This window comes from Rhizophagus irregularis, chromosome 3 (genome assembly GCF_026210795.1).
Source record: "Rhizophagus irregularis chromosome 3, complete sequence".
In the NCBI taxonomy this organism is placed as follows: Eukaryota; Fungi; Glomeromycota; class Glomeromycetes; order Glomerales; family Glomeraceae; genus Rhizophagus; species Rhizophagus irregularis.
The window spans coordinates 1,811,679-1,828,739 of record NC_089431.1 but is presented as its reverse complement, the minus strand read 5'-3'; the positions used below and the strand labels follow the sequence as shown (position 1 = coordinate 1,828,739).

The 17,061-nt window shown below is 26.2% G+C and overlaps 3 protein-coding genes across 3 annotated transcripts; 2 read left to right on the top strand and 1 right to left on the bottom strand.

Annotated features, from left to right (window-relative positions):
* Positions 1-1,114: 1,114 nt before the first annotated feature.
* OCT59_020463 (uncharacterized protein) lies at positions 1,115-1,945 on the top strand (the record flags this gene model as incomplete). Its single annotated transcript, XM_066149204.1, has 3 exons — positions 1,115-1,312; positions 1,393-1,492; positions 1,578-1,945. The coding sequence occupies 3 exons, from the start codon at positions 1,115-1,117 to the stop codon at positions 1,943-1,945; spliced, it is 666 nt and encodes a 221-aa protein (XP_065990140.1).
* Positions 1,946-7,677: 5,732 nt separating this feature from the next.
* OCT59_020462 (uncharacterized protein) lies at positions 7,678-8,715 on the top strand (the record flags this gene model as incomplete). Its single annotated transcript, XM_066149203.1, has 6 exons — positions 7,678-7,758; positions 7,829-7,942; positions 8,024-8,116; positions 8,190-8,274; positions 8,352-8,488; positions 8,569-8,715. 6 exons carry the CDS (start codon positions 7,678-7,680, stop codon positions 8,713-8,715), a joined length of 657 nt encoding a protein of 218 aa, XP_065990139.1.
* A 6,518-nt stretch (positions 8,716-15,233) lies between these two features.
* OCT59_020461 (uncharacterized protein) lies at positions 15,234-16,820 on the bottom strand (the record flags this gene model as incomplete). The annotated part of the gene is made up of 1 exon (XM_066149202.1): positions 15,234-16,820. The coding sequence occupies one exon, from the start codon at positions 16,818-16,820 to the stop codon at positions 15,234-15,236; it is 1,587 nt and encodes a 528-aa protein (XP_065990138.1).
* Positions 16,821-17,061: the final 241 nt, after the last annotated feature.

Below are 17,061 nucleotides of genomic sequence, written 5' to 3'. Positions count from 1 at the left end.
TTATTTTTTTTTTTAAGGAGGTAAAAAAAAATTAAAAATCATGGAATTAGGGGAATTTTTTTTTTAGTAAAAAATCATGGAAAAAAATTTTTTTTGTACGGAAAAAATTTTAAAATCATGGTAAATTTCTAAATTAAGGAATATTCCATTATATATATATACGTACATAGTATTTTTTAGAATTTTGGCGTAATAATTGATAATCTAGTATTATAAATTTAACCATATAAATAAAATAATGGGCTAACTGCAGAATACACATATAGTGCAAAACGTTTATTAAAATATCACATGCAATTTTGCATATCGGTCATATAAGAAATCCAATTGTGAAATAAATAGTAGCGCAAAAATAATAAATGGCGCATTTAAAAAATCAATGACGCAAAAAAATAATGGTAGACCAGTGGTCAGGTCAAATGCTTGTACATTTAGTTATGAAGTATTACATTTTGTTAAAAACTAAACCAAAATCATTGAAATGTCTAGCGAGCACTTAAGGTAAATTCATCATTTTGTTATCACATACCATTCGAATATATTTGAATTGAGGCGGCCGCTGTTGAGTATTAGATCATCATTTTGTAATCACATACCATTCGAAATTGAGGCCGCTGTTGATAAAGTAATAAGTGATTAAATTCTTTTTTTCAATTGATAAAAAGGTTCAAATTTGTGTAATTTTTTTTATAGAGAGATGGTTATAAAGTGTTTAGTAATGTTGCGAGTGAGTCACGGGGTGAGTCACGGGTGAGTCGCGGGTGAGTCGCGGGTGAGTCGCGGTGTTCAGTATATTATAAGTATTATATTATTGCGGGTGAGTCACGGGTGAGTCGCGGGTAAAATTGCAGAATTACACATAAACATAAGTAATTCAATTTGATCAATCAGCGTAGTAATTCATTACATCATTAATAAGTAATATTATTTATTAGACTTTTTTTAATTTATTGATATTTATTACATCATTAAAACGTAAGTATTATTTAATTTATGAAAAAAAAAATTAAATCAAATTCATTCGTTTCCATTTTACATTTTTTTTTTAAAAAAAATTAATTCAAAATTTTTTTTTCTTCAAAAAAAAAAAAATATTTCAATTTCAATTAACATTATGTGGACCGACGACGAAGTAAGAATGCTCATCGATGAAAGGAAAGAAGGTAATGCACATTACCACTCGCTTGGCGGTGGTAATTGCAAGCGAGCTTGGTGGATCTCAACCGCTGGAAAAATCAACCAAAGATTCAAAACAGTTTATACTGGACGTCAAGCGAGCGAAAAATTCCATGGTATTGTAAAGGATTGCCGGGTAAATATTCAATATAATATTATACAATATTGTCATTATCTCTTCAAATGTAGGCTAATTTACTAATTTATAATCTTTAGAGTATGGAATTATCTATTATTAAGGATCCGAGGGGAAAAATAATAAGAAACGGGGAAAGATATTATTTAGAATTCAGAAATAAGTTTTGGAAAAAACCAAGTATTAACTTTTGAATCATCTTGTAAAGTGTTTTAATTTCTTTTTTAAATTCTAAATAATATTAAATTCTAAATAATATTTTTAGGATTGCAATTCCAACGGTCACAAACACAATTGCAACGGCAACGGTCACAAACACAACAACAGCAACAGCAGCGGGATCAGAATCGGCAGTATCGGGATCGGGATCGGGATCAGAATCAGGATCAAGATCAGGATCAAAAAAAATTACTTAGCCAACAACAACAGCAGCAGGATCAAGATCAGAATCAGGAGGATCAGGATCAAAAATTACAAAGGCAACAGCAACAGCAACAGCAGGATCAACAAAGGCAACAGCAACAGCAGCAGCAGGATCAGGAACAGGAAGTGGTTCAAATATTTGAGGAAGAAGAAGGAGGTTCTCAATCAAGCCTCGCAAGCCTCGCAATTTGGGAAATCGACGATGATTAATTAATGTTAATTAAATTGCGAGGCTTGATGTTAATTAATTAATTTCATATTATTATAATTATTGCTTATTTCTTAGTATATATTAACGTTTTAATAATTAATTAATTAATATTATTCATTTTAATAAAAAAAATTTTTATATTATTATCATTGCTATAATATTAACGCGATTTTTATTATAAAGGCTAAATTGGCCAAATGAATGCCTGCCTAATTGTTATATTTAACTATAAACAATTTTATTTATAAACGTTATTATAATACATTACAATACGTCGTCTATGCAGTCTGTTATAATAAATACGTCTGTTATTAGTCCAGATATCGGTAAAGAATTCTATACTTATTTGAGAACTATTGCAAATACTTATTCAGATTTTAACGGCAAGTAAGGCAGACGTTTATTTCTAATTTTATTAGATTGAAATTACGTATAATATAGGGCGTTATAAAATTTACAATACAAAAAGAACTAATAAGAATTTTCCCTACAGTTTTATTTAAGAAAGTTTTATTTAAGAAATCCGACATACACATCGCGCGTAATACAATTTCAGATTATTTGACAATTTTTAATTAAATTGTTTATTTCTATTCTTCCATACATTCCTTATCAATAATATATGTTTTACGTCCCAATTTCATAAAACCTACACATCTATTGATTGCAGTAACATCAATAAATTGTGTAGAACCATCACCTACAAAGGAAGTTGTACCTAATGAATCTTCATTAACTTCATTTGTCCATGTTACGTTCGCTAGCATTATTTTCTGATCCATATACCCGTATAAAAAATAATAATTAACCTGGGCGTAAAATGATTTAGTTACGAATTCTGGGATTGCACTTGGTAAGTGAGCCCATTTGTCAATTTCTAAACGGGTCTAAAATGAAAATTATTAAATAAAACTTACAAAATTAATAAATGATTATATTGCATTAAATACTAACCAAAACAGTGTAATTAATTCGTGCCCAGTCTTTATTTCTACGTATCCATTCTGACCCAATTACTCGACCATCGGAAGTTATTAAACGACCAAATTTTGTTCCGTTGGTTTCAAAATCCTAAAAAATGTAAAAAATGTAAATATTAGTCAATATTTAATTTTAAAATTGAAAATAAAATAACATAAAATAAAATAATACATACATTTAATCGCATTTCTGATGCACGATCATCTATTACACATAAATGATCTTTTATTTTTTTAACTTCTTGGAATGTAAGAGTATATGGTTTAGAAGGCCATTGAAATTCTTCTTCATAATTCTCATTTGTATAAACCAAGTGCTCTTTATATTTTTTATCAGATATAGGAGGAAAGATCTGGTCATAAAATTTTCTAAAATAACACAAATTATTAAATAATTCTAACAAATATACATTGTTTGTTAGATTTTTATATGGATGGAGGCGTGATTTTGCTAGCGGTTGTAACATTCCACAAGTACGTTCCATAGGAAACTGCCATGTTGACCAACATGGTCCAGTATCCTGAATACTATCAGCAACATGTAAAATATAATGAAAGCATACTTTCATTACACTTAGTCGGGCAGCCAAAAACTGATAATAATAACTAAAAATAATATTATTTTAATAAAAGAACAATAATTCAATAAATAAAATAAATGTTGTAATATATATACCGTTCATAATGTTGATAAAATAGCAATAATAATTTCCTTATTTCTTCTTGATCATGTAAAGATAATACTCGTTTTTGACAAAGCTGAACAGCTTTAACAAAAAAGGACCAACCTTTAAGATAATTTGCCGGCAAACGATCTTTTAATAAAGGTAAAGAATATAAGGTTATCCATGAAGCCCACTCCTCTGCTTTGTAACCATTATGGTGATGTAAGATATTTCGTGGTGGTCGACCAAAATCAGTTGGAATGGATTTTCTTACGGTTTCCATTTCAATCCCAATCTCAGTCCATTGTTTGTTGTTAATTACATATGGCTGATCATTAAGAATAGAATCTTTAAAAAAACAACCCATCCAATGTTTTAACATATATAATGCGATGTTTTCATAAAACAAATGCATAATATCTATTGGAAAACATGTAGGAAATCGAGTTGTTTCTATTTCTAATAAAACACTACGTCCTGTAACACCTATTTCAAAATAATAATTATTAATTTTATAGTAAAAAAAATTATGTTGCAATAGATTTATTATTTACCTAAATCAGAAATTAATGTATCGCGTGTTCTTGATGGCGGTATTGTCGTTATTTGTTCAATTCTTATCATATAATCTCTATGAGTTCTTTTTGGTAAATCTGATGGATTATAAGTTTTATATGTTTCAATTGATGGTGGTGGTGTTGTAGGATAATATACATGATTATTATATATCCCACGAAGATCACAGTAACGACATGCCATGTATGAATTATGTCCAGTTAAGCAAGCAAGTTTTGACAATCCGGGAGTATCTCCAGACCAGGAAAGTACCGTAACTTTTAAGAGGAAATTCTCATTCGTAGCACCATCATAGCATTCAACACCATCTACAAATTTACAAATTTACAATTATTTTTAATATATTTTTTTTTTATCATTAAGTTTTATCATAATGTATGTAATTAAAATTACCATTTAATAAGCATAATTCTTCAACTATTGGTTTCATAAAAGAATTAAAATTTTTTGGAGCTTTAGGACCCGGGATGATTGAAGTAATAAGTAAATTTTCTTTTTTTACACGTTGATGGGGTGGCAAATTAGCATTAATAAATAAAACTATCCAACAATCATCACATTTTTGTTTGAATAGTTGATAACCGTCAACAGAACCTAAAAGTGCAATATCACGATCGTCTTGAAAATATCCCTCTTGGGATAGATATTTATATTGTGAGCCGTCAAATACATCGCCAATAGCACCATTATCTTCTCTGGTAATATATTCAGAACGATAACGTAATTGTTTTGCGCGTGTTGGATCTTGATATTGAATTTTAAATCGATTCTGAATTGAAAAATATGCTACTTGTGCTCTTGGTCGTCCTCCTTCTTGATAACGTTCAGCTTTACAATAGGTACATTTATTTAATGTTTCCAAATTACCAGTAAAAGCGCAGCATGAATTTATGCACATATCAACCCAAATTGGTTTAATAGGAACTATATTTTTAAGTGTTTTTATTAGTGTATATTGACTTGTAAAATTACCACTAGCTGCAGTAACAATTTCTTTAAAGGCTGCATCAGTAATATTTCGTCGAGTTTTTACTTCAAGAAGACGTAAACCTCTAGCAACTTCATCATTAATACTATTAATATTAGACCCTACAATATTAGACCCTACAAATAATATGTATTTGCATTAATAATAAATAATTTTAAATAAATAAATAAATATTGCGTATATTACCTTCTGTTAAATTAATACCGTCATCAGATGATTCATTATCGCTACTATATAGTCCTTTTTGTAATACTTCAAACGTATTATTATCATCAAAAGAATCATATAAACTTTCATAAGATTCAGATTCAGTTGCAGTGGATGATTCTGTTTTTTCATCAGAATTGTCACGATTGTCATGGTGTTCTTGATTGTCATCATAGCAATCATCATCAATTACCATGAGAACGGGAGTAGGAGATCTTGAAGATCTATTATCAAATTCATTCCTCCTATCATCATTACAATTAAAATATAATATAAAACATTTAATAATCATTATTAGTTAACGAATAACAGAAATATTCTCCTTAATACTTACTGTTTATATTCTACATCATTATCATCATGATTATTATCGTCGTAGTCGTTATTATTATCATCATTATCGCCATCATTATCGTGGTCGTCATCGTGATCGTTATCGTCATCGTGGTCTTTGTCGTGGTCATTATTATTATCATCATTATCGTTATCGTTATTATCGTCCTCATGATCGTTATTATTATTATTATTATCATCATTATCGCTATCGTCGTCGTCGCTATCATCATCGTTGTCGCTAAAATTATAATTCTTTTTTGCATTTTTAATATGTCTCCATTTGGTAGTAGGATGCACATATTTACCAATATTATCTGATCCTTTTTTTTTACATTTGGAACATATACATAATACTTTATTATTCGACATTTTTTTTCCAATACTTTTTTTTCACAATTTATAAAAAATAAACACTTTTTTTTTACACTATACAAGATTTATAAAAATTAAAAACTAAAATACTTTTTTTTTTTCACACTGCATAAAATTTATGTTTCAGATTTTATAAGCTAAAAAATTTTGATTTATCTTTATTCGGAATAATTTGTACACAAATATTCCTGTCGTTTTAAGATGGCTGTGTAATTTAAAAATAGATGAAAACTCCTTTTGTATTCCTTTTTTGTACTTCGAATATTGTATTAAAAAAAAAGATTTTTTTTTTTAAGAACAATTGATAATGTTTCTGCCTATTTTTTTTTTTAAAAAAAAGCATTATACATATCTCTTTACATACATCTTTACACCAGTATTACACACCCATTTATTTCGTTGCGATTAATGACGGATTAATCATCTTAAAAAAAATTATCCTCGTTCGAGGATCTAACACTTAATCTACAGTAATACTATTACTATTTTTTTGTCGTCAAAAAAAATATATTTTTACGTCAACAATTATTCATCAAATTAAATAACTATTATTTTAAATAAGTATTACATTCCTGTAAAAATATGATCCGTATTTTATCTTTCCATGTTTTTTTTTATGAATGTATCATTTTAATAGAATTAATAATAGCTTTAAATCATGGAAATTTTCATCTCGATATCCGTGAATGTATCATTTTCACGGAATTTTTACGGAAGACATGAAAGACACGGAGAAATAATGGAAAAATTCGGATAAAAATTTTTTATAGGGGTTAAAATCTTATGATAAAATGGCTGTGTAATTTTAAAATAGATATGAAAACCTCCTTTGTATTCCTTTTTTGTACTTCGAATGCTGTCATTTTTTAAAAAAAAGATTGTTCTTTTTTTTTAAAAAAAAAAAGATCGCTTTAAGAAACTTTGGTCTTCGGTTGAAGTCTTATGATGAAAAACCCCTTTTTGTATTTTTTTTTTGTATACAATATTACTGTCAAATATTGTCACTTTTGTATTCCTTTTTTGTATACAATATTGCTGTCAAATATTGTCAATTTTTTTTAAAAAATCTTAAGAAAATCGATAATGTTTCTACTTTTTTTTTTTAAAAAAAAAAAAAAAAAAAATAGGAAACAACTTCCCAAAAAATATTAATACTAAATCTAGTGTGAAATCTTCATATTTTTATTAAGTCACGCACGATTATAATAATTTGTTATAATAATTTGTATCGTTTATTCATTTTATTATTCTTTATTTAAAAAACTCTACCGTAACTGTTGAAATAGCTAAAAATAGATGTTATAAAAACCCTTTTATATTCCTTTTTTGTACACAATATCGCTATCAATTTTTTTTAGAAAAAAAATTTGATTGTTGTATTTTTCTTTTTTAAGAAATGTCGATGATGTTTCTGCCTTTTTTTTTAAAAAAAAAATTATTCGTTTATCTTTCCTTTTTAGGAAAAATCGCTAATGTTTCTACCTTTTTTTTTAAAAAAAAAACCTCGTCAAGTTAATATAAATTCAGAGAAATTTAATTCATTCTTTTTTTCTTCGTTTTCTTCGTTCTATCTGAATTTCTCTTCATTACATTTGGATTTTTTTGTTATGGCTACTAACAAAAAATTAAATAAAATAACCGTTCTTAATCAATCAAAAAAATCGTCAGATCTTCCTGTTCAACAAAATGTAAGTTAATTTTAGCATTTATATTGCAGTTTGATCTCTTTTTAACATTAAGTTTTAATTATAAATATAGAGAATTCTAGAAAAAGTGGTGGATGAAACTGTATCAATTTCCAAACCAACCGGTGCTTACATTAATATTGCAAAAATTTTAAACCTGACTAATGAGGAATTTAATGGTTACAAAGTTTGTAATATATAAATATGTAATTGTTGATATAATTCATGTATTATCATTTTAGGATTTAACTTTTATATATTTTACTAGTCAAGTATACGTGACCTAATTGAAGCGTATATCGATGTTGAAACGTCCTGGGAAAAGCAGGAGAGGAGAGCAATATTAAAAATTATCGAGAAGGTAAGTATATTGTAAATTAATCATACTTTAAATCAATACATTTATAATACATTTAACAAAATTTTTTTTTCAGTTCAAAGGGAATAATAGTCATTTTCCCAAAACAACAGGAGATTGGGCTATCAAAGAATTATTTCGCCGCTCGATGAACAATAAACGTAAATAATAATTTCATCTTTTGAATTATATTTATTTATAAAAATAAATACGTATTAATTTTTGAATTTTATAAAAGGTGCCCACCAAAAAAAACTAAAGAAGAAGGAAACGGAAGTTATTTTAAAAAAGAATAAATCGGTGATCACTAGAGATAAAATTAAAAACAAAGTGGTCATTAGTAGTAGTGGAACTGCAGATGATTTATCAGATAAGGTATAATATATATAGTATAAGCATTTTGTTAAAAACATATTTTTAACTTCAGTTATATCTCTTTTAAACTTTTCTTGAAGTCTGATAATAACGATAATAATACAGACGTTGACGATACCAATACAAATGTCAGCGGAAAGAGCAGAAAGAAAAAAAATGATAATAATACAGACGTTGACAATACCAATACAAATGTCAGCGGAAAGAGCGGAAAAAAAAAAAAATGATAATAGTACAGACGTTGGCAATACAAATGCCAGCGAAAAGAGCGGGAAGAAAAAAAATGAAAGAAAAAAATCTGGGCGGATTTCCAATCAACCGCGAAAAGGTAATAATTAATATTTATTTTTTCATTTTATATTACAAAAAATTTTTTATAATAATCAATTAATTTTTATTTTTATTTTAGATTATAACGAAAATAATAAAGTAAGTTATTTAATTTGAAATTAATTAGTTACAAATACTAATATTTTATTTTATTTCATAAATTAGAGATAACATACATAATATGCATATATATTTTAAATAAAGTAAATTTTTGTGTTGTCGTATTGCTTTTGTAATGAAATTTTGTAACTAATACAAAATTAAAGTTTAAAAGTTCATTTTTCGTTAGTTAAAATTTTGTGTCACTACTTATCCGGTTAGTTTGGAAAATAAAAGAAATTGTCCAATTAAAATTATGTATATAATACACGTGATCTGATCGTCCAATTAAAATTAAATTATATTATACCACGTGATCTGATCATCAAAATAAATAATAAATATAACGCAGAAAATATTTGTTTATTTTTTTATTTCTTCAAACTTTTTTTCTTTTTTCTTCAAACTTTTCTTTTCGTTTATTTATTTTTTAACTTTTTTACATTACTAACTTACTTTTTTCACTACGCAGAATTTATTTTTTAACTTTTTTACATTACTAACTTACTTTTTTCACTACGCAGAAAATATTTGTTTATTTTTTTTAACCTTTTTTTTCTTCAAACTTTTTTTCTTCAAACTTTCTTTTCTTCAAACTTTCTTTTCTTCAAACTTTTTTTCTTCAAACTTTCTTTTCGGTAAGAAAATTTATTTTTTTATCCTTTTATTTATTTTCTAACTTTTTTACATTTCAATTACTAACTTGCTTTTTTCACTAACTTTATACTTTTTTTTATTATTACTAACGCTAACAAACGCTAACAATTACTTTCCATACTACTTACTAATTTGCTTTCTTTATTAACTTCATACTTTTTTATTTTTAATATTAATAATTTACTTACAATAATTTATTTTACTTTCTTTTTTTTATTATTACTAACGCTAACAAATGCTAACAATTTACTTTCCATACTACTTACTAATTCTAATTTTGCTTTCTTTACTAACTTCATACTTTTTTATTTTTAATATTAATAATTTACTTATACCAATAATTTACTTTACTTTCTTTAATATTTGATTTTATTTTCTTTATACATTTATAGTTTTAATTTATAGTTTATATCTAATACAGCGATAGTATATTATTTATGAATTATTATATATATATATTTATATTTTTTTATAGTTTTCTACATTTATAATTCATATCAAATATAGTGTTTTATTTTGTATATTAAATTAATAAAAATCCATAATTTCACTTTATAAATTTGCTTGTCGTTAATCGTTACTGACCAAATTTTAACTTACTGTAATCATAATTCCTAAAATTCGGCCCACAATAATTCCTAAATTCGGCTTACAATAATTCCTAAATTTGCCATAATAATTCTTAATAATTCGGCCCACAATAATTCCTAAATTCGGCCATAATAATTCCTAATAATTCCTAAAATTCGGCTCACAATAATTTCTAAATTCGGCCCAGAATAATTCCTAAAATTCGGCCCAAAATTTGGCTCAAAAATTAGACAATAATTATATAAAATCAGGTCATAAATTGGATGATTATTGTATGATTGCCATACAACTATTGTGTGATTTATTGCAATTTTTAGCACAATTATTGTATGGTCAAATATACAGAAATCATAGTGAATTTAATTGGATGTTTTTTCAACAAAAATCACACAGGCTTTTTTCATAGGGCATATAAATATATCCAACCCATCTTTACATGATTATTGTAAGGATTCATAATTTTTCACGTTCACGTTATAAATTCATTTTTAACTCTTGAAATTAAACAAAGTATGAAAAAAGATAAAAATTATTTAAATCACCTTTATTTAATTTAACGTCGCTGTCGCACAAATAATCGTATATCCTCCTAGAATTATTATATTTAATAGGATATCCGGATCTCAAAATTTTCAAACGGGTATCCTATATTATCCATAGGTCATAAATTCGGTGAAAAGCTCTATTAATCTCTTATCATCTATATAAATTCTTCTTTTTGTCGTTGCAAGTAAGAGAGGAAATTATTCTCCCGGTCGAAGCCCAACAAAGCAGCAAAAGGATTTATCATAGTTAGTTTAGATGGTAAAATTACTAGATCAGTCCAATTTATCTGTTTTAAAAAGGTTTGTGTATTTAGAATTTAAATTATTATTATTCATTTTAAATCATTATTTAGTCGCCGTTAAAGCTTTTTTTTTTTTAAAGAAATAATCGTCCTCGCATTTGCAGCAAAACAGTTTATGTGGAATATCATTCCAAATCAGTTTTTGGTTGGGAAGGAATTCCAGTTGAGGAAAATATGAATATTGATGAATTTTATCAAGATGTGGTTATACACGAGTCATACGAGACTAAGTGGAAAGGAAAAGATAAGATTAAGATGTAGAACATGGGAGACTGCAATGCAATATGGAAATAATGTAATAACGTAATAAATATAGTAGTTATAATAACAACATTAAAATTTATTATCAAACATATTGGAAGACTATCGTGAACTTTCAGTTGATTGTCTCCAAATATTTCGTTACCGATATATATAAAGATTCCATTAATGAAAAATTAGAGAAGTGTGCAAGCAAATAGTAAAGCGCAAAATCACCAAGTAGTTAATTAGTTTAGGAATATTAAGTTTAGTCAAATTCCAAAAATTCCAATAAAAAAGTTTATAAAAAAGATTTATCACGTGATTACGGAATGTAATTTTATTGGCGAATTAAGGCTTTTATCGTGCGTTGTCTAAGTTAGAAATAAAAGTACTATTTATAATTCTTTTTTTATAACCACTTAGATTTGACATTTTTGGTTACTTAATTTTACAAATTTCTTTTCTTCTCTTTTTACTTTCATCAAGCATATCAAGCTTCTTCAAGCAATGCATTGTCCTATATTGGCTATATATATTAAACTTTTTCACCGACTAATGTTTTTGATGGGCCAAATTTCATTTCAAAATTTGCTTCCCGCCGATAAAATATAAATATAAAATCGATATATCTCCACAAAAGTCTTTTTATTTTTGTTTTTTTTTCAACAAATAAACCTTCCCAATCTTTCAAAATTTTTGATTTGTAACTTATTCGCACATATCCTGAATTATCTTAGATGTAAGAATTCGTAGTCCCGCGATGGGGTTGTAATCCTTTGTAAGTTTACAACAAGTTCATGTAAATTTTCATAAGAAATTTACAAAAATTTACACAAGCTTACGCATATTTACACAAATTTACGTAAGTTTACACCTCATCGCATGGTTACGCCTACTGATGTCAGGATGGAGAGTAAAGAAATTGGAAAAGAATTTCGCTCACCCTATAAGAAATATGTATACGGAAAGGATACGTTTTGTATAAATTTTTTGTACGTTTCTATAGATTCCGTATACAAATTCCGTATATTTAATAAGCAATTCATTTTTGAACATTTTTTTAAAAAACTAATGTATAAGAAATGTATACGGAAAAAATTAATCATGCGGAATGTATACGGAATTTTTAAACTTAATATTTTTAGAAGATAATTTACAAAAATCCCGTATCATAACACGAGATCACATGATTGTTTATTGTTTTGTTATGATACGTTTTTTGTTTTTTATATAAACTTTACTTTTGATGAGTTTGATCTTCCGATCTTTCCTTTCTGTCTTTCCTTTCCTTTCTCTTTCTCTTGTCTTATTTTTGTTATTTTTTCTAAATTTTTCTTTTTTCTTCGTCACCCCCTTTTAAAAATAATTCTTTTTTTCGTACCTCACTTTAAAAAATTTTTTTTTTCGTCACTCCTTTGAAAAAAAAATTTTTTTCGTCACTTCCTTAAAAAAAAAATTTTTCTTTTATTCCCACTCTTCTTTTTTTTTAAAAAAATTTCTTCTTTCTATTTCTATTTCCTCTTTATAAAAAATTTTTTATTTTTCTAACTTTGACGTCCTCCCTTTAAAAAAAATTTTTTTTTTAACTTTCCTAACTTCGTTACCCCTCTTTTTAAATTTTTTTTTGGTTTATTCTTTATTCCCCTTTCTTTTTTATTTATATTTAATTTCATAGGCCAGCAGATTTTTTTTTGTGAGAATATTCAGTTTCTTTTTTCTATTTTGTAGATCATTTTGGGAGTCCTTTTCTTTTTGTAGGATGATTCAGGATTTTTTTCTTTTTTTAGGTCAGTTCAAATTTTCTTGTTTTTTTGTAAGTTGGGTTTAGATTCTTTTCTTTTTGTAGGTTGTTTCAGTTTTGTTGCTTCAGAGTCTTCTTTTTTTGTAGGTCAGTTTTGGATTTTATTTTGTTGTTTTGGTTTCTTTTTCATTAGACGCCTCATAATTCTTTTCTTTTATGTAGGTCAGACATTCTGGAGTTCTCTTTCTTTTTTTGTAGGAATGCTGACCTTTGGTGACTTGGACGATTGCAGATACTATATGAGGGGGTTTTGTTTCCAATCTTTTTTTTTTGTTCTTTTAGGTTGTTTGACTCCAAATGAACCTGAACTTATAGATAATTTTGGTTGCAATAGGTGGTTTTAATAAGGAGGGAATTTTCATAATGTATTTGTACTTTGTTTATTTTTTATTTTTTATTTAATTTAATAAAGTAAAATTAGATTTATATAAATACAATTATAGTAAACTGTAATACAAATAGTAAATTCAGTGACCAAATCGTATAAATTTCGTGATAAAATCAATGATCAAATCATGTAAATTCCATATAAATCCCGTGCAAATTCCGTATCCAAACCATATTTTTAGTGATACGGAATTGTGCATTTTTCCGTATCCTATTATGATACGTTATTTCTAAGGAAAAAAAATCGTATAAAAACTTTATAAAAAACGTATCCAATTTTTTTATAGGGTCACAATCCTATTTTTATATGATTTTCAGGTGCATTGCCATTGTTTCACTTATTGATTGGAAAGATAAGACCAATAGTTGATTCCGTCTCCAGAAAAGATCAAAGTGCGAAAAAAATCTTGTGGATTTTTACTTTGTATGTATGATTTTTTATGGTACATACTGTATATACTTATCACAATTATCACAATATATAACAGTATGTATATGATTTAAATTTTTTACAATTACATACGAAAAATATAATTATGTTTCCCTTTATCAATTCGAGATTTATTATTTTTTTTTTAAAAAAAATTCCTTTCATGAATATTTTATTACATAAATATAAATAAATTTCACGTTAATTACATCAATTAAAATATTAAATAATTACTAAAATGGAAATAGTTCTCTTGGATGTAAAAGAAATTATCGAAGCTTTAAAATTGGCTAATTTAGCAAAGAAAAAGGAATTAGGATTATAATGTAGGCAAGAAATCCTATATAATTTTTTTATAAGTAATTTAGTATTTTGTAGCTTCAATTTTTTTTTTACTTAAGTTTTGCAAGAAAATTAAAAAAAAAATTTAAAAGATTTAAAATTTAATAAAGAACATGAATACATTTTTGCAATAAGCTTAAATATGATTATGTTTATAATTTATTTATTTAAAGATAAATGCACATAAATAATGACATGCTATTATAACAAATAAAAAATATTTATTTATATTTTTATTTTCATATTTTAAAGAAGGAACGAGCGCGACTTCAAGGGATTGAAAAAGTGTATGGCGAGGCTGATAAAAAAGTATGATTTATATACGTACCCTATAAAAAATTTAAAAACTCCGTAAAAATGAGCCTTTCACGGATCCATTCACGGAAAATGTAAATAATTCGATAAATTCCGTGATATAACTCATATAAGGTTATTAATTCTGGAAATATGAGCCTTTTACGGGAAAAAAAGATGGAATATAAAAAACGGATCGACTTTTTTTACAGGGGTATGTATGATTTTTTTGTACAATTTTTCTATATTTAGCAGTCAAAGTAGTACATACTAACAAAAACATTCAGATACACCGTTGGACGACTTGGACGCCTTATATTTTGATAGTACGTACGTTTAAAAAAAATTATACTAGTACGTACGAAGGGATTTATAAAATTTATTTCAATCCCAGGATATAGGCGGCGGTTAAGGAACAATGTTTTTCAAGTTGAGCGTGATAACGGAAAAATAATTACTGCCCAAGGGATGGGATAAAAGTTAAAAAAATGCCGACTGATTATTTATTACCAAAAAATAAAAAGGGGGTAAAATAATTTTATCTCTCTTATAACGCTCTGCTAATTTTCTCTTCCATATCATAATTATCATATGTTTCCTTAAATAAATCCATTCGCTAATATTTCATAATATTCATTCGATACTTTTTTTTAAATCACTCTATAAATTTCCTTTTCTTTTTAACATATTTTTACATAAATTCTTCATATAAGGATCTTCAATTTCACTTCTTTCTTTCTTCCTTTACTATATACTCGCGGGGAGGGGTCGGATACTTATTTCCAGGACTGTACCCCAGATATTTATTAAATTCCTCTTTAAATTTATTCCAGATACTAGTTGTTTTGGTCTCGACAGTCTCAGGATTATTAACGACTCTTTTTGCTTTATGTATTTCTAATAAATTTAAGTCTTCATCATCATGATAATGGACGAACTTTTCAATTATTCCCTTTTCTTTATACGATTCTATAAATTCAATTAAACTAACATATTGGTTACTATCATAATAATAATCTCTTTCTTTTTTAAATTTTAAAGAAATAGGATGTCTACCTTTCCAACTATCAAAAAGGTATTTTAAACATATGAATTCAGGATTTTCATCAGTATATTTAAAAACAAATTCAAATAAACTAGGTGGTGATGATACAGCTAACGTACAGAATAATTGATGCCATCTAACATATAAATAACCTCTTAATTCTTTATAATGATAAATATTGAAATCTATTCTTTTTAAATATCGACAATTAATCAATAATTTTTCTAAATCTAATATAATTTTATTCCTATATAATAATTCAAGATAAATAAGATTTGGACAATTTTGATAAATAGCCCTAATAAGTAATTTATTACTAAAAACATCTTTATAATGATAACAAATTTTAGTAAGTTGTCTTCCGGAACTTATAATTAAATTTGTCAAACAATTAATTGGAATATTACGAACTTTTAAAGTTTGTAAGTAAAGTAAAGATAAATCTCTTATATTATTCCATTTCAATTCACTATCAGTTCGATTACCTTTCAATTCCAGCATTTTCAAATTTACAAAAGATGTAAAAACTTTCGTTTCAAGTTGTTCACACATGCTAAAATATTGTATAGTATTCGAATGTTTGACCAATGAATTTTCAATAACCTTACGAGATGACTTATCATTAAAAAAATCATTTAAAAAATTAATACTAAATAACCTATTTTGATTTTCAATTAACTTGGCAATTCCACAATTATAATTATACTCATAAGTAGTAAGTTCCAATTCTTTAATTAATTTACATGATTTCGTTAATATTGATAAAATATTATCATTTACTTTAGCATTACACTTAAGAAATTTAATTTTTGAAATACAACATTCAGCTCCAGAAGTGAAATGATAATCAAAATGTTTGGGTATATAAAGATGTGTATATTCCATATTTTTATTAATAAAAAGATTTAATATATCATTTTTAATTTCTTTAATATGAGGATGAATAGTTATCTTTTCAATTATCTTTTTGATTACTTTTAAATTTAGATGTTTACAAAAACTAATATAATTAAACAAAGGTTTCTTATATGAATTTGTAATAAAACTAAAATTTTCATTTAAGTCATTTCTTGTTTCATCTGATAAATATGATATTATTACGTTTAATAATAATTTCTTCTTCCCATCCCAAGGATTTTTCCATAAAATTGGAATAATTATTTCACACCAAGTTTTATTAACTCTAAGGCAAGAAACAAGTGACTTTTTATCATATTGTAATTCTTTGAATATCAAATAAAGAATATCTGTATTTAATTGCGACATTGTTTTTTTTTAAGAAGTATGGAAAAGTCTTAAGTGAAATTATAAGCTGATTGTTAGTGACATGTAGTACAAGTTACTGTATTACGTTCTAGGATGACGATTCTATACATTGTTAGTCCAAAGTGTAACGAAAGTAAATATGCACGTTTATGCAATGTGCCAATGTCCGGATGTCCGTCCGGCAATTGTGTCATTCTTGATATATCATGTCTATGATATTTTTGCTTCGCACGTGACATTG